Raw genomic sequence first — 18,655 nt, 5'->3', positions numbered from 1 at the left:
TGCTACATCTCTAAGTACAAATGCAAAGTCAGTGGACTATTTATCCTTCGATACACAATACACACTCAGTGACCACTTTATTAAGTACAAGCACATCTAATCAGCAAATCATGTGGCGGCAACTCAGTGCATAAAAGCATGGTTAACAGGTTCAGATCAAACATTGGAATGGGGGAGAAATATGATCGAAATGACTCTAAGTGCAGAATGGTTGTTGCTGTCAGACAGAGTGTGTTCAGTATTTCAGAAATTGCTGATCTTGTGAAATTTTCATTCATAAAAGACTTTAAAGTTTACAGAGAATGGTGTGAAAACCAAACAGAAAAAAAAAATCCAGTGAGCTACAGTTCTACAGGCAAAATCACTTTGTTAATGAGAGGTCAGAGAATAGCCAGACAGGAAGGCGACAGTAACTCAAACAATCACACGTTACAGCAGTGATATGCAGAAGAGCATCTCTGAATGTGGAGGAGGGGGATCCAACGCATCAAAATGGAGACAGTCTCAGTTTACAGAGAATGGAAAAGGGTGTCTAACAGAGGACAGCTGATGCTTCAGAATAACACTGGACCATTACAATTTATCAGTGCTACCAACATCTCCTGCCTGTTTCTTCCCAGATAAGCCTGAGATTTCTCGGGACTCAGGATGCACTCGGACTCCCGAGGTCATCATATGTGTGTGTGCGGCCAGATCAAACCCACCCGGGGAGCTCACCTGGCACCTCCCCCTCGCCAACCTCAGCGGGAACCAGACACACGGTCGTTTCCAGACGTGGCAGGTAGCAGACGGGCAACTGGTGACTAGCTCGCTGACCTTGGGTGTGAGTGAGGAAGAGGAGGATGTGTCTGCCTTCTGTACTGTCCAAAACCAGCATGGAGAGGTCATGTTCGCGGTGTCCGTGTGGATCAAAGGTGAGAATACCTGTGAGGAATATACTCCATTCAGTAGAGTGCAAACTCAACATCAGCAACTCCCTCTGTCCTGCACTCAAGCTCCATCTGTACAAAGTCCGCCTTCCTTCCCAGCTGGATGGGGACAATCGCAGGCCAGAGGGGAGCTCACTCCAGCATCTCAACCCCAATAATGGTCATCGTCGCACTGCTAGTAATTGGATCTTACTGTGTATAGGCTGGCTGCCCTGCTTCCCTCAGAACCAGATGACAACCATACATCACAAGCTGAGGAACACATTGGGATGGTGAAATGTGCTGGTGAGATGGGAATCGCACTCTCTGCTCTCCTTTAAGACCCCACTGCCCTTATCTGAGACTTAGCCGTTTCCCTCAACGTGCTGAGGAGAAAGCCCAAGTAAAATGAACACACGATTCTTTCTCCCACAAAATGTCGGCAATGCTGTGAATGGAGTGGAAAGCCAGATGTTCTGGATTCTCCATTAGAATCAGAATCAGAATTAACGTCACTAGGACACAGAATTAACGTCCTGTGTTTTGGGACAGGAGTACTTTGCAATACACAATAAGAAATATATGTGTAATAGAGAGATAGAGAGAGAAAGAGAGAGATTAAATTGTATGTTGTGCAACAGAGAGCAAAAAAACTGAAAAGTATAGTGAGGCAGAGTGTTTCCGGGCTCCTATGCTTCTTCCTTGATGGTAACAATGAGAAGAGTGCATGTCAGGGGTGATTGGAGGGTGGGGGTGTCCTTAATGATGATGCCAACTTTTGAGGTATCACCTTTTGAAGCTGTCTTGGATACTGGGGAGGCTAGTGCCCGTGGTGGTGCTGAGTGTGCAACTTTCCACAGCTTTTTCCCGATCCTGTGTAGTAGCCTGTCCATAAATGAGAAAGGGTTTGACTTGTACAGTGGACTATTCTGAAGCTGTCCTGTTGCTTGATGTTACAGGTGGGGTCTCTGCTGTCTGGATCACAGTGTTACTCACGAGCAGTGTCATTCTCAGTACACTACTGGCTGGACTCTTCGTCTACAAGTGCATCCAGAAGTAAGAAGTAACTCCTTACAGTTGGCGTCTGTATGTTATAGATCACACACGATAAAATAAACCAACCTAAACAAAGAGAGCTCCAGATCCAAAAGCACAATGAGGGAGACTGGGAATTCCCTGCCTTCCAGTCTGGTCCTTGTCAACCCGTGGTCACACAGCGCTTGGGTGGTCATACCTTGATCAGTGGTCAGTTGTCAGCACCACAGGTGAGGCGTCCAAACCAAGAAGGAAACTATTAAACTTTCAGATATTTCTCTCTCTCTCATAGAGAGAGAGGGGATGGGAAAGGAGAACGGAGAGGAAGGAGGAGGAGGAGGGTCACAGTGGTGAGGATGTACTAAATGGTCTAGACGTCACAATGATGTGAGATTGGGGTGTGGATTTGTCTGTCATTCTGTGATGTGCTGTAACCCTGGGCCGACCTTCACTTGTTCCAGATGGGATAGACGGACCAAGGAGAAGGACTTGGAGATCTTGGACACCACCGTCAGCTCCAGTGCACGCTTGACCACACCTCAGGTACGGGTCACAGCTCAGTCCAGTAAAGGGCAGGGAGCATGGTGCTGTGGGAAGACATTGAGGGGAAAGTGTCGCACTATGAAGGGGTTCTGCTCACAGACTACCATGGTGTAGGAGGAGTGGGGTTTGAGTGAATGAGAGGGGGTGAGAGAGCGGGGGACAGAGCAAGAGAAATAGGGGAGATGGGAGGGAGGGAAATAAAGAGACGGGGAGGGAAAGGAGGAACAAGGGAGTGGATGAGTGAAATAGACAAAGATGAGAGATTTGCAGAGAACTGGGAGGAGAGAGCGTAAATGAAAGAAGAAATGAGGGAGGGAGTACAAGAGAACAACAGGGTTCTAACCTGTTATTTGCACCCTGCTCACTAGCCAGTGTACGCAGCGTTTAAATGCCCTCATCCCCGGTGTTCAAAGTTCAAAGTAGATTTATTATCAAAGTGCATATATGTCACTACATTCTATCCTGAGATTTATTTTCTTGTGGGCATTCACAATAAAAAGCTAAGAAACAAAATAGATCCAATTAAAACTCCACACATCATTGATGCAAACAGCTAATGAGCAAAAGACAACACTCTGCAAATAGAAAATAAAAACTAACAATAAACAAATAAGTAATATATATTGGGAACCTGAGTTGTAGAGTCCTTGGAAGTAAATCCAGAGGTTGTGGAATTAGTTTCGTGATGGGGAGTGAGCAGTTCAATGGTGTTTGATGAAGAATTGAGATTTGCTTTTATTTCTGCCCCAGGACACGGAGAGGCAGAGGACGAGACAGATCCCACAGGAAGTTTCACCAGTAACGTCCGTTGGAGAGGGGGCGGAGTGTGACCCAGTGTACGCCAACCTGCGGGAGCTGCCCGGTGGTGGGGGCCCTGTTCGCAGGGGGGAGACGGTCATATACTCAGAGCTGCACTTCCGATCAATCGGGCCAGCCTGAGGGGTTGCAGCACCGGTGGGCGGGGTGGGGGAGTGACTGGGAGCTCAGCACAGAGAGCCTACCGGTAGTCCGGGGAGATGGCCAATGGTGTAGGGAGCACAGTAAGATCCCACAGAGCACTGGATCCCATAGACCCAGATTACCAACTACTTTCTAATCATGTGCATTCATATGAAGGGAAACTGACTCGGATGAATAAAATTGCATTGCTTCTGTTCTGGGGTGGCCGTAGGGAGTGCGTAGAGTAGACGACGTCGCTCGGGGGTGCTGTTCATGGGTGGGTAGAGCTGGTGATGAGGGGGTACAGTGGGAGGGGCGGTGAAGAGGTTGCACCATGTTGTGGAAGGGTGGAGAGGAGGGACCATCACGCTGTGGGAGAGGCAGTAAGAGGGAGCACCGCCTTGTGTGAGGGGAGGCAAAGAAAGAGCTCCATGCTGCGGGTCGGGCAGTTCGAAGGGAGTGCCGCGATGTGGGTGGGGCATCCAGGAGGGAGAGCTGTGGCGGGCGTGGTGTGGAGTGAGTGCCGGGGTGTGGGTAGGGTTGTGAGGAGTGAGGGAATGTAGTGGGCTCGTGGTGAGCAGAGTCCGCCGCTCTGAAGGAGGGGACAGTTAGGAAGGAGTGCCACGCTGTGGGTGAGGAGGGGGGAGTTACTCAGTAGGAGCATCGAAATAAGCGATCCAGCTGCAGACGAGGGAAGAAGGCGTGACATTTCCTCAGGATCTGAGTTCTCTCAGCTTCGCCACGATGGAATCAAAATCTGGAGGACACCGTCTCACCACAAGGCAGTATAACGTCGACAAGTATGAATGGTTTGAGGTCCTCTCCGACATCCCTTACGCTGAAATGGAAAACTGCTTTCCGGTTCGACTATTTTCCGATTGAATAAGTTATAATAGCAGAGGCCGCGGTGTTGGCACTGAGGGATACCCAAAAGTACGAGGTATTGCACTGGTAACCAAACAATGAAAGATGGGCGTTTATCCAACACAATTTGTCAAGCTATTGATTATGAAAAAGGGAAGATGAGGAGAGCCCATGGCACCGTGGAAGGGGAAGTGCTACGCTGTAGGAAGGCAGGTGAGGAGGACACGTCGCTCAGTGGGCAGGGAGCTGTGGCGTGACTACCGCGCTCCCCATGTGCAATAGTGAGCGGACATCAAAACAGCAAAGTGCGGGGTGGGGATGTAGAGATAAACTGGGGAGGTCCAAAATGGCTGCTAGGTCTCGATCGATAAAGGGTTTATTGAAGCTACGGCTATCATTAGGAAGTCGGTGTGGCGAAGCTTCTCCGGGGCTGTAACGGGAGTGTGTTTCTGGTTCCGGTGCAGGTTAGCAGCGAGGCTGAGCAACTCCGGCGAGGCAGCCCGGGGAGGAATGGATGGTTGTGAAGGGAGAAGTAAAGGGAATGAGGAGATAGTGAGGGGACGGATGAATAAAAACCGAGACAAAGGGAGTAAAAGAATAAGAAATGATAGTGGAGAGAGTTCTGAAAGTGAGGAAGATGAACAAGTTCAGAAAGGAGGTGTTGTCATAATAAGGTTTAATGAGAAGACTCAAGGAAACATGAAGAAAATTAACCCGCTTGTGCTAACAACAACACTGGCAAATAAAATAGGGGAAATAGTATTTGCAAAAGTCCTTAATGATGGCAACCTATTGGTAAGATGTGCGAATGAGGAACCGCTTGAGGAAGCACTTAAGAGAGAGAAGGAAAATGTAAGGTGAAATACACAGGGAGGGTGCGAGCCCGAAATGGTGGTGGATGTAAAGGACCGATCACGGGGGTACCAATGAGTGTAAATATGGAGGAGTTAAAGAGGAATATCAAAGGAGGAAAAGTAATGAATGTTCAAAGACTGAAAGCAACAAAGGAGGGGGTGAAAAAGGAAAGTGAAACAATATTGATTGCATTTGAAGAAGGAAGAGTGCCAGGGAAAGTGTTCCTGGGTTTCATGAGTTACCCAGTCAGGGTGTATGTGCCAAAGCCATTGAGGTGCTATAATTGTCAAAGGTTTGGACACATAGCTAAACACTGTCATAGGCAGAGGAGATGTGCTAGATGTGGGGGTGATCATGAATATGGAAAGTGTGGAACAGGAGTGCAACCAAAATTCTGTAATTGTGGAGGAGCTCATAATGTGGCATATAGTGGGTGTGAGGTTATGAGACGGGAGAATAAAATTCAAGAAATAAGAGTGAAAAGAAAGATCACATGCAGAAGCGGTAAGAATGTCAAGAGAGATGCAACAAAGAACAAATAATAGGATTTATGTAGACGAAAAGGCTCTAGTAACATTCATTGCAGGAATGATTAATAGTATGGCTGAGGTAAAGTCAAAAAGTGAAAAAATTCAGCGGGTTGTCAAAGCAGCAGTGAACCATTTAGTGTTAGGATTGACATGGGAAGAAGTGAGGGAGAACATCACTAATCAGTCAAACCAGGAAGTGTCATGGGTTGGCTAATACTAATTATGGTGATTATTTTGCAATGGAATGCAAGGAGCTTACTGGCCAATAGCCAGGAATTCAAGCAGTTTAATAAAGAAATGGTTGTAAAACTGGATGTAGTGTGTATTCAGGAGACTTGGTTCAAACCAACTTTAGACTTTGTGATATATGGATATACAATGATAAGGAGAGATAAAAACCTAGGGGGAGGAGGGTGTTGTGCTATATTAATCAAACAATGTATACCAGATAGGGTACTGGAAAAGGGAGATTATCAGGAATACATAGTGGTGGAAGTGTGGGAGAGTGGGGATGAAGTGGTTATAATTAATTACTATAATCCATGTAAAAGGTTGGATTTGGACAGCCTACTAAAGATACAAGGATAAAACAGACATAAAGTAGTGTGGTGTGCAGATTTCAATACTCACAGCACAATATGGGGGGATTTGTTTACAGATTCAGATGAAAAGGTAATTGAAGATTTGATGGAAGAAAAGGATTTGGTGTGTATGAATGATGGTAGAGGAACAAGGATAAACACAACAACAGGAACTGGGTTAGTATTAGATATTACGTTAGTGTCTAATACTTTGGCTGGAGTTAGTAACTGGGGAGTTTGGATTGCTTCAACAATAGACAGCGATCACTACCCAGTTTCATGTTCGGTGGGTGAAAAAGTTGAAGTAAGATCAGGTGGTGGAATCCCAAAGTGGGTGTTTGGAAAAACAGATTGGGGTAAGTTCCAGAAGTTGAGTAAAGAAGCATTGACAAGGATTGAGATTACTGGAAATATAAATGAATTAAACAGTCAGGTGACTTCAGCAATTATTATGGCAGCAGAAGGATCTATACCCAGGAGTAAAAATAGGATGAATAGAAAACTGGTACCATGGTGGACAGAGGAATGTTGTCAAGCAGTAAAAAACAGAAATAGAGCATTCAAACTAGTTAAAAGAACCCATAATATGCAGCATTTGATTTAATATAAGAAGGCACAGGCAGTGGCGAGAAGAACTATACGTCAAGCTAAAAGGGTAAGTTGGAGGAGTTTTTGCAACAAAATAGGAAGAACAACACCTGTGGGAGAGGTATGGGGAATGATTAAGAGGATGGGAGGAAATAGAAGGGAATGGGAATATCCAGTGGGATATCTGAAGAGGAAACAGCAGTCTCCAGTAGGGATAAGGTTGAGATCATGGCCAAGTCATTTGTACAGATACATAGTTCAGAAAATGTGTCTGAAGAAGGGAGAAGGAGAAGGGAAAGAACAATGAGTCAATACCCAGGTGTGTTAAACAGGAGGGAAGAAACTGACGACATAATTGATAAACCATTTACGTTGGCAGAGATGGTGAGAGCAATAAAGAAATCAAGACCAACCTCCCCAGGAAAAGATCTGATGTGCTATGTTATGCTAAAAAATCTAGGAGAAGGAGCACTCTTGAAGTTGCTGCATCTTTACAACAGAGTGTGGGAGATGCAAAGATTACCAAATGCATGGAAAGAAGCAGTAGCAATTCCAATAAGGAAACCTGGCAAGGATCAGTCAAAACCCACTAGCTACAGGCCAATAGCATTAACATCAAATATATACAATATAATGGAAAGGATGATAACAGAAAGGTTATCGTATGAGCTTGAGAAGAGAATGCTGGCAAGTTATCAGAGTGGTTTTAGGAAGGGAAGGAATTCCATGGACTCAGTGATAAGGTTAGAGACTGAATTAAGAAAGGCCCAGGTAAATAAAGAGTCAGTAGTTGCAGTGTTTTTTTGACACAGAAAAAGCCTATAACATGATGTGGAAGAAAGTATTGTTAATTAAATTGCACAAGATGGTGGGAGAGTTTTTAATTGGATAAAAGATTTTTTGTTTGGTTGGAAAATTCAAGATCGGATTGGATCAGAATTATCAAAACAGTACATAGTGAGAAATGGCACACCTCAAGGTAGTGTGATTAGCCCGTTACTTTTCATCATTCTGATTAATGATGTCTTCACAAAGGTACCAGTGGATATAGGTAGGTCACTGTTTGCAGATGATGGGGCCTTGTGGAAAAGAGGCAGGAACACGGAGCTTATAATCAGGAACTTACAAGGAGCAATTGATGAAGTGGTGGAGTGGGGTTATGATTGAGGATGTAGATTTTCAGTAGAAAAAACTCAAACTGTATGATTCACCAGGAAAGGAATTGAGGTAGGGAAGAAGTTAAGGGATAGAATTAGAATGGGTTGGGTCATTTAAATTTCTGGGAGTTATATTTGATTCACAGTTAACATAGGCAGACCATATCAGTAAAGTTGAGGAGAAATGTAAAAAAGTAATAAATGCAATGAGATGTTTGACTGGTAGGGAATGGGGAGCAAGTTGTTCAGCGTTGAAGAGAATGTTTCTGGTTTTAGTAAGATCTGTGTTGGATTATGGAAGTGTAGCATATGGATCAGCAGCTAGGTCTCTTATAAGGAAACTGGATGTGATTCAGACTCAGGTTTTGAGAGTGTGCAGTGGGGCTTTTAAAGCATCACCAGTATCAGCCCTACAGGTAGAATTGGGAGTAATGCCTTTGGAACTAAGAATGAAGCAATTGATGGTAAACTACTGGGCTAATTTGCAGGGGCACAATGATTCTCACTGTGCAAAAGGAGTGTTGCAGGAGTGCTGGGAGATTGGGAGGTTTCAGAGGGATAACTTTAGTCGAGTAGGGAATGATATTGCTAAAGGATGTGGAGTATTTGATCTAAGGATAAGTCCTTCAGTAGTTTAACCAGTTGTAGCTCCATGGAAGATTGTATGGCCTGACGTAGACTGGCATTTGTTAGAGGTTAAAAGGAAAGGAAAATATAAAACTGATTTGGTAAGTGCATTTAATTGTCATGTGATGGAAAAGTATAGTGGTTATACTCAGATTATATGGATGGTGCTAAGGAACCTGAAACAGGAGTGACAGGGTTTGGGGTGGCAATACCAGCAAAAGAAATTGGAATCAGCAGAAGAACATCTAATAAGTTAGGGGTGTATACAGTGGAGGTGTTGGCATTGTTGGTTGTGTTGTGATGGGTGGAGAAAGCTAGACAAGTCAAAGTGTTGATATGCTCAGTTCTAGCAAGTTTAAGGTCTTTTCACTCAAACAGCTGGCAAGATGTACTTTATGAAGTCCTTCAATCAGTCACAAGAGTTGTAAATCAGGGACGTCAGATTAAATTTCTATGGGTTCCAGCTCATGTAGGGGTGAAGGGGAATGATGAGTTGGCAAAGAAGGTGTTAAAAAAAGAAAATATAGAAATGCACATTAGTATCAGCAAAGCAGAGGTTAAGTGTGTAATCTGGGAAAAAATCAACCAAATATGGCAAGAAAGATGGGAAAGGGAGGCATTTATATCAAATACAAAAGAGTGTTGCAGGTACTAGGGTAGGCAGTGGATACAGAGGAGAGGAAACAGTGTGGACTAGGTTAAGGCTGGGGCACTGTGCACTAAACAAAACATTGAAAATGATAGGGAAACACCAGACAGGTTTGTGTGAGGAATGTCAGGCAGAGGAGTCAGTAGAACATCCAATTCTGAGTTGCAGGAAGTATGGGAAACAGAGAGAAATGATGAGATTTAATCTAAGGGAATTGGGGGTGCAGGAATTCACATTAAAAGGGCTACGGGCATGAGTGAGAGAGCACAGGGTAGGGTACTTATAGCTTTCTTAAGGGGTACTGTGGTGAACTACATATACCTGTCTGGACACGCCCCCCTTGCTGACTGCTCCTGTGGCTCCTCCCACGGACCCCGGTATAAAGGCAATTGGAGACACAGCCCCGGTCTCAGTCTCCAGGATGTAGTGTGGTGGTCAATTGCTGCTTGTTCTTTCTTCCAGCTAATAAAAGCCTATATCTCGCCTCACGTCTCCGAGAGTTATTGATGGTGCATCAGGTACACAGGTTTTTTGTAGGATATGATGGATAAGCAGGGATAGGGTACTAGGATGGCTAAAGAAGGCAGGATAAAGTGTAGAGTGTGTGTGTGTGTGTGTGTGTGTGTGTGTGTGTGTGTGTGTGTGTGTGTGTGTGTGTGTGTGTGTGTGTGTGTGTGTGTGTGTGTGTGTGTGTGTGTGTGTGTGTGTGTGTGTGTGTGTGTGAGAGAGAGAGTGAGTGAGTGAGTGAGTGGGTGAGAGAATGAGAATGGGTGAAGGGATTTAGAATGTAAGTCTATCGTCTGATCCACACTCCGGAGCAGAAGGTGGCGGTAATGCACCATTAAGCCGCGTGCCAACTGCCGTAAAACAAGAAGAAGGAAGGAAGGCTGCTGGATCTCTGTACTGATCTCTGCTAGGTTACCTCCTCCTGCTGGTGTCATAGACGGAGGCAGATTAAATGGGTACGTGAGGGGGAAAGAGACCACGTGGGTGTGGGGAGTGGGTGCAACGTACAGAGACAGGCCAGGTGAGTGGGCCCAGTCTCTACAGCCCCAATATCATCTGGGACAATCCTGTTTGTCAGAAAAAATGAAGACAAAGATTTTTTTTCGTAAAATAATGAGATGTTTTGAATACAGGCATACCTTTACCCAGGGAATTAATATTTAATTTTAGTCTCCTTACTGTAGGAAAGAGTGAAGGTGAGGTTTGTGAGGACGTTGTCAGGACTCAGGGGAATGAGTTATGGAGAGAGGATGAACAGGCTGAGATCCGGAGAGCAGGAGAACGAGGTGTGACCTTATGGAGGTGTATAAAAGAATGAGGGGCACAGGTAGGGTGAATGCACAGTTTAGGATGAAAGGGTGGAAATTTATTGGGAACTCAGGGGGGGCATCTTTTTCACCTAGAGGTTGATCTATATATGAAACAAGCTTCCAGAGGAAGTGGTTGAGGCAAAGATGCCTGGACAGGTGCATGGACAGAGGGCTATGGGCTAAAGGTCACTTGGATGGTACTCTTTGTTGGCATGGACCAGGTGGGGGGAAGGGCCGGTTTCCGACCTTGTGACTCGATGGAAGTTGTCATAGTTCACTGTGCACAGGTTGCTGATGGTTACAACACAGGTACGCTGGGCATGTGAAGGGAAACACTGCATTGGCATTAATTGTATGGGGATCCAAGTTCAAGGGCAGAGATATCTTGCCAGAATCATCTGTGGTCCTCAAACATTGATCTATTTCTCCTTGCACAGAAGGTGCCTGGATGGTTGGAATATTGTAGTCAACTCTGGGCTCCGTGTGAAGGGGAGTCTACGTGCGGGGTGGTGGGGGCTCAGACACTGCCTGTGTTCAGTGATAGTACTGATTTGTTGGATATGAGTGGAATCGGCGGGCATGGGGTTAGGGGAGTTGAAGTTTCAATCAGGTCAATAAGAGAGACTGTCTTGTCCTGATATTATGGGTTATGTGGTTTTCTGCTGCTGTAGCTCATCCACTTCAAGGTTCAGCCTATTATCCACTCAGAGATGTTTTCCTGCACATCACTGTTGTAACATGTGGTGATTTGAGCTACTGTTGCCTTCCTGTCAGCTGAATCAGTCTGCCCATTCTTCTCTGAGTCTCTCATTAACAAGGCATTTTCCCTCAAAATTGCAGCTCACCAGTTTTTATTTTTTGTTTGTTTGTTTTCACACCACACACTGTAAACTCTAGAGACCGTCGTACATGAAAATCCCAGGAGATCAGCAGGGTCTGAGATACTCAAACCGCCCTGTCTGGCACCAACAATTATTCCACAGTCAGTCACTTAGCTCACATTTCTTCACCACTCTGATGTTTGGTATGAACCTCTTGACCATGTCTGGATGCTTTTAAGTAAGTTGCTGGCAGATGATCGGATGTACCTAATAAGGTAATCACTGAGTTCATGTTCCATGGGGGGTTGTCTAATGTTACATTTATTAAGAGTGGGATTCTATTGGATTTCCTTCCTCTCATTATAGTTCATACAATACAGCTCATTAAGTCCATGTTTCTAATGTCGACATGTCACGCTGCCTGTCCAGTTCCTGTCTGGGACAACTTCTGTTGAAATGTGCTCAGTGAGGCAGAACACATGCTTCATTCCAACAACTATGCATTTTCTCCCTCAGCTACAGCCGGTCCAATTTATGTGATGCTTTTGGCACCGCACGATGCCTCTAATGTCAAAGTCAAAGTATTTTTTATATCAAAGCACACATGGCCTGCATGGTGGGGGGTCTTTGATGATGAATGCTGGTTTCTTTTGGCAGCACTCCATGTAAACGTGCCCATTGGTGTGTGATTGAGAGATGTTGCCTCTTGCTGAGAGTTTGCAATTGCTTCATGATGGACAGACCACCCTTGTGTGATCAGAAGTGTCTACCAGGCATATGGGTAATGTCTGAGGTTGCCCAGGGACACCTTGTCCAGGCCCATACAAAGGGGTGTTGGTGTGGGTGGATAGGTGAGGAAAAGTGGGTGAGTTGCATTGATCTGGCTGTGGGTTCAGAAGCCAGGCTGATCACTTCCAAGGGAGTGGATCTTGAGCAATGTCCTTTTCCACATCACTCTGCTCAGTGTCATTATCTCTGCACACAGTTGGACAGCTACTCTGTCCCAACTTTTGCCACAAATTGTCCCACCAAAACTTTGATTTCCAGAGATGATGCATCAAAGGTTATTGCAGGAGATAACACATGACATCATTAGGTGGGCTGGCTGATGGGAAGCTAGGAGATGACTTTCTAATTTGGTTCGGAAGATGTGATGAATGGTGTGCCACAAAGGGCAGCGCTGCAGCCTGGGATTTTCACATCAGTACTGAAGTATTTGCTGCAGCATTCAGCTGGAAGGGCTGAGCGAGGGATCCACTTTGTCTTCCTGCGATGGTTTGTGCTTGATGGACATCAGTCCCGAGCAGACAACCACTTCATCCTCCTGCAGTGGTTTCCAACACGATAGAAACCAGTGCTGTGTGGGCGATCTACCTCACCCTCTTGCAGTGGTCCCCACCAGGGAGGGATTAGCTCAAGGTGAAAGGGTCAGTGATGAGGGAGCCCCTCACAATGAAGGAATCAGTGAAGAACATAGAGCAGCACAACACAGTCCAGGCCCTTCAACCCATGATGTCGTGTTGGCCCTTTAACTCATTCCAGGATCAATCTAACTTTTCTGCCCTACAGAACCCTCGATATTTTTCTCCATTTGCCTATCAAAGAGTTTCTTAAATGTCCCTCATGTTTCTGTCTCGACCTCTACTCCCATTAGTACGTCCCACATACCCACCATTCTCACTCAACTTACCTCTAGCATTTGCCCTATATATTCCTCCAACCACCTTAAAATTAGGTCACCTCATATTAATCATTTCTGCACCGGGAGAAAAGAACTGGCTATCTATGCCTCTTGTCATCTTATATACCTCTATCAAGTCACCTGTCATCTCTCTTAGCTCCAAAGTGAAAAAGCCCTGTCTTGCTCAATCTTCCTTCATGAGAAATGCTCTCTAATCCGGCAGCATCCTGGGAAATTTTCTCTGCAACCCCCGTAAAGGTTCCACATCTTTCCTATCTGCGGTGCTCAGAATTGAACACAATACTCCAACTGTGGTCTAACCTGAGATGAGACATGAAAAAATCTGTAGATGCTGCAAATACAAAGCGACACACACAAAATGCTGGAGGAACTCAGCAGGTCAGGCAGCATCTATGGAAAAGAGTAAACAGTTGATGTTTTGGGCCTTCATCAGGACTGGAAAGGGAATTCAGCATTAGAAGGTGGGGGAGGGAGAAAGTACAAGGTTACAGGTGAATAGGTGAAACCTGAAAGGGGGGAGGGACGGTAGAGAGCTGGGAGGTTGGTTGGTGAAAGAGATAATGGGCTGGAGAAGGGATATCTGATTTGAGAAGACTGAAGACCATAGAAGAAAGGGAAATGGGAGGAGCACCTGGGGAGGTGATGGGTAAATAAGAATATAAGGTATGAGAGAGAAAAAGGAATAGGGAATGGTGAAGAAATGGGGGGGGGGGAAACAATTACCAGAAATTCAAGAAATCAATATTCATACCATCAGGTTGGAGAGTCAGCTCTTGAACTCAGTCCTCCAACTGACGGAGTCCAACATCACATATGCTCTCGTAGCCTCTTTAACATCTGTGAGGGTCTATGGAGGTGAACCCCAAACTCCCTGTCTTTCTCTACACTGCCAAACATCAGACCATTAACCCTATAATACACCTTCAGGTTCAATCTTCTCAAGTAAATCATAGAAACATAGAAAACCCACAGCACAATACAGGCCCTTCAGCCCACAAAGCTGTGCCAAACATGTCCTTACCTTAGATATTACCTAGGGTTGATAATGTAAAGAAGGTACATTTTACTGTCTTATTCCCTTTCATGGTTAAAGGATTTTTGATGTATGATTCTCCCCTTTTAAGGCTAAAAGGTTGTTAGCTGTTCTGCTAAAATAGCAATTTTTGGTTAGGCACGTACATGAAGCATGGTAGACTGTATTGTTCCCTTTCTGTTTAAGATTGTTCCTGCTTTATAATTAACTTGCGTTATAATTAACCTGTGGTCAAAACTGACTTGAACAGGGTTTTGCACCAAGATCTGCATGCGGGACTGACATATGGACAAATACAGGCTGCTTGCTGTACTGATTGCTTAAGGGGAAGTAGTACAAAGGCTGCCATAATTGTTAATACCTGTATAATAGGGACAGTATCTGCATGTACGATAGAGATCCTAGGACAGAGGTCCAGTCGGCAAAAGGGGATTCTTGCCCACTGTATATCTCAGATCTCTCGCTAGCTGAAGTTGCAATAAAAAAAGAAACAGTTGATTGAAATTATACGGTGTCTGACTTGACTTAATTCCACAGGGTTACCCATAGCCCTCTATTTTTCTAAGTTCCATGTATCCATCCAGGAGTCTCTTAAAAGACCCTATCATATCCAACTCCACCACTGTAACCGGCAGCCCATTCCAATCTCTCACTACTCTCTGTGTAAAAAAAACTTACCCCTGACATCACCTCTGTACCTACTTCCAAGCACCATAAAACTGTGCCCTCTCATGATAGCCATTTCAGCCCTGGGAAAAAGCCTCTGACTATCCACACGATCAATGCCTCTCATCATCTTATACACCTCCATGAGGTCACCTCTCATCCTCTGTCACTCCAAGGAGAAAAGGCCAAGTTCACACAACCTGTTCTCATACGACATGCTCCCCAATCCAGGCAACATCCTTGTAAATCTCCTCTGCACCCTTTCTATGTTTTCCACATCCTTTCTGTAGTGAGGCGACCAGAACTGAGCACAGTACTCCAAGTAGGGTCTGAGCAAGGTCCTATATAGTTGCAGCATTACCTCTTAGCTCCTAAACTCAATCCCACAATTGATGAAGGCCAATGTGCCATATGCCTTCTCAACCAGAGTCAACCTGTGCAGCAGCTTTGAGCGTCCTATGGACTGGTACCCTAAGATCCCTTTGATCCTCCAGGCTACCAAGAGTCTTACCATTAATACTATATTCTGCCATCATATTTCACCTACCAAAATCAACCATCTCACACTTATCTGTGTTGAACTCCATCTGCCACTTCTCAGCCCAGTTTTGCATCCTATCAATGTCCCACTGTAATCTCTGACAGCCCTCCACACTATCCACAACACCTCCAACCTTTGTGTCATCAGCAAACTTACTAGCCCATCCCTCCACTTCCTTATCTAGGTCATTTATAAAAATCACAAAGGGTAGGGGTCCCAGAACAGATCCCTGAGGCACAGCACTGGTCACCAGTCTCCATGCAGAATATGACCCATCTACAACCACTCTTTGCCTTCTGTGGGCAAGCCAGTTCTGGATCCACAAAGCAATGTCCCCTTGGATCCCATGCCTCTTTACTTTCTCAATAAGCCTTGCATGGAGTACCTTATCAAATGCCTGGCTGAAATCCATATACACTACATCTACTGCTCTTCCTTCATCAATGTGTTTAGTCATATCCTTAAAAAATTCAATCAGGCTCGTAAGGCACGACCTGCCCTTTACAAAGCCATGCTGACTACTCCTAATCATATTATACCTCTCCAAATATTCATAAATCCTGCCTCTCAGGATCTTCTCCATCAACTTACCAACCACTGAAGTAAGACTCACTGGTCTATAATGTCCTGGGCTAGTTCTACTCCCTTTCTTGAATAATGGAACAAAATCCGCAACACTCCAATCCTCCAGAACCTCTCCCGCGCCCCCCCCCCCCCACCCCACCCCATTGGTGATGCAAAGATCATCGCCAGAGGCTCAGCAATCTTCCTCCTTTATACTTTTCTGGGTTGAACTCCTTTGTGTTGTCTGCAAACTTACTAACCCACCCTTCCACTTTCTAATCCAACACAGATATAAAAATCACCCAGAGCAGGGGTCAGAACAGATTGTGTAGAATACTCTGGTTATGGACCTCCAGGTAGAATACACTCAATCTAAAACCACCTTCTGGAAGCAAGTCAATTCCGAATCCAAACAGCCACGTTTCCCTGGATCTCACGTCACCTGACTCATGTACCTCACTATAAAGGATCAATGAGGAGGAAGCAGTGCACTATTAAATGGTCAGGGAAGAGGGCTCACTTTACTGTGAAAGGTTCAGCTAAGAGGAGCACACCTATATGAAGGGATCAGATGAAGGAGCACCTCACTATGAAAGAGTCATTGACAAGGGAGCACTTCATTATGAAATGGTCAGTGATGAGGGAGCACCTCACTATGAAAGGGTGAGTGATGGGGGAGCACGTCACTATGAAAGAGTCATTGACAAGGGAGCACTTCATTATGAAATGGTCAGTGATGAGGGAGCACCTCACTATGAAAGGGTGAGTGATGGGGGAGCACGTCACTATGAAAGAGTCATTGACAAGGGAGCACTTCATTATGAAATGGTCAGTGATGAGGGAGCACATCTATATGAAGGGATCAGATGAAAGAGCACCTCACTATGAAAGGGTGAGTGATGGGGGAGCACGTCACTATGAAAGAGTCATTGACAAGGGAGCACTTCATTATGAAATGGTCAGTGATGAGGGAGCACCTCACTATGAAAGGGTGAGTGATGGGGGAGCACGTCACTATGAAAGAGTCATTGACAAGGGAGCACTTCATTATGAAATGGTCAGTGATGAGGGAGCACATCTATATGAAGGGATCAGATGAAAGAGCACCTCACTATGAAAGGGTGAGTGATGGGGGAGCACGTCACTATGAAAGAGTCATTGACAAGGGAGCACTTCATTATGAAATGGTCAGTGATGAGGGAGCACATCTATATGAAGGGATCAGATGAAAGAGCACCTCACTATGAAAGGGTGAGTGATGGGGGAGCACGTCACTATGAAAGGGTGAGTGATGGGGGAGCACGTCACTATGAAAGGGTGAGTGATGGGGGAGCACATCACTATGAAAGAGTCACCGATGAGGGAACACGTCACTATGAAAGGGTGAGTGATGGGGGAGCACGTCACTATGAAAGGGCTCGTGATCTGGATCTTACAACCCATGCACAATAAGTGAGGTCGATACTTAAACTGCACAATTAGTGAGGGTTAGACTGAGAACAAAGAGAGGGGGAATCTGTGAGTGTAAATCTGTGTCTGATAACACATGTCTGCATCTCAGAGGCACATCTGTAAATTGAGTGTGTACTTACACGTGATGTATCTGTGTGTGTATAAACATACATCACATTTCTTTGTGTGATCACACGTGTGTGAGTGGGGCCGGTGAATACCTGCTCCTGCCATGTGCAATGATACATCTGTGTTTAGAGACGAGTGCTGGGCAATGTCCACTTACACTCCACACTGAGAGTGATGGCCCTCTCCCCTGTCCCGTGTTCATTCTCCGCCACACACTGATAGACTCCAGCCTGCTGGGGTGTCACCTGAGGAAACTCCAGCCACAGTTCATTGCTGGAACTTGTTGTGTTCAGTGTGACACCAAGATGTCTCCACGTTAGATTAGACACTGGGAAACTCTGGACGGAACAGAGGATCAATGTAGGAATCCCTTCCTTCATATTCATGTTCCGGTTGTTGGCAGAAGTGATTGAGAAAGTCTATAGGCCGTCTAAAGACAAACAGAGGTTAATACAACAGTCTGGAGGCACCTTCAGCAATAATGAATTAAAAAGATTATATATCAGTTTTAAAAAGCTGAGGCTTGTTGAGACACATCTGCAAAGCATGGAGTGAATTGGAGACAGTTCTTTGTGGACTTTACGTGTCAGTATGAGGAGCGTTTGATGGCTTTGGGCCTGTACTCACTGGAGCTTTTTAGAAAGAGGGGGAATTTCATTGAAACCTATTGAATAATTAAAGGCCTAGACAGAGTGGATGAGGAGAGGATGTTTCCTCTAGGGATGAGTCTATAAACAGAAGGCTCAGCCTCAGAATGAAGGTCCATTTAAAGAGAGATTAGAATGCTTTTCTTCAGCCAGAGGATGGTGAATATGCGGATGGCTGTGGAGACAAGGTGATTGAGTATTTTTAAAACAGAGATGATATCTTCTTGGTTAGGGAATTAAAGAATAGGGGAGAAGGCAGACACATGAGGTTGAGAAGGATAATAAACCAGACATGATGCAACTTGCATAGTAGAGTCATAGAATGTAGAAAACCTACAGCACAATACAGGCCCTTCAGCCTACAAAACTGTGCCAAACATGTCCCTACCTTAGAAATTACTAGGGTTACCCATAGCCCTCTATTTTTCTGAGCTCCATGTACCTGTTCAGGTGTCTCTTAAAAGACCCTATTGTTTCCGCCTCCACCACCGTTGCGAAAATTTGAGAG

At 45.1% G+C, this 18,655-nt stretch overlaps 1 protein-coding gene across 2 annotated transcripts in view; it reads left to right on the top strand.

Annotated features, from left to right (window-relative positions):
* The window catches only part of LOC140732370 (myelin-associated glycoprotein-like), a 39,024-nt gene extending 29,274 nt beyond the window's left edge, over positions 1 to 9,750 (top strand). Inside the window, exons 7-10 of one of the 2 annotated variants that reach the window (XM_073054909.1) lie at positions 621 to 914; positions 1,868 to 1,964; positions 2,405 to 2,486; positions 3,237 to 9,750. In XM_073054909.1, the coding sequence (XP_072911010.1) occupies positions 621 to 914; positions 1,868 to 1,964; positions 2,405 to 2,486; positions 3,237 to 3,425 (662 nt within the window). In that variant the 3' untranslated portion in view covers positions 3,426 to 9,750. The remainder of the gene's footprint in view (positions 1 to 620; positions 915 to 1,867; positions 1,965 to 2,404; positions 2,487 to 3,236) is intronic. The other variant, XM_073054919.1, reaches the window with a different exon arrangement.
* Positions 9,751 to 18,655: the final 8,905 nt, after the last annotated feature.

Source organism: Hemitrygon akajei, chromosome 1 (genome assembly GCF_048418815.1).
Source record: "Hemitrygon akajei chromosome 1, sHemAka1.3, whole genome shotgun sequence".
NCBI classification, from domain to species: Eukaryota; Metazoa; Chordata; class Chondrichthyes; order Myliobatiformes; family Dasyatidae; genus Hemitrygon; species Hemitrygon akajei.
The sequence above is the reverse complement of the archived record's forward strand: the minus strand, read 5'-3'. Positions and strand labels throughout refer to the sequence as shown.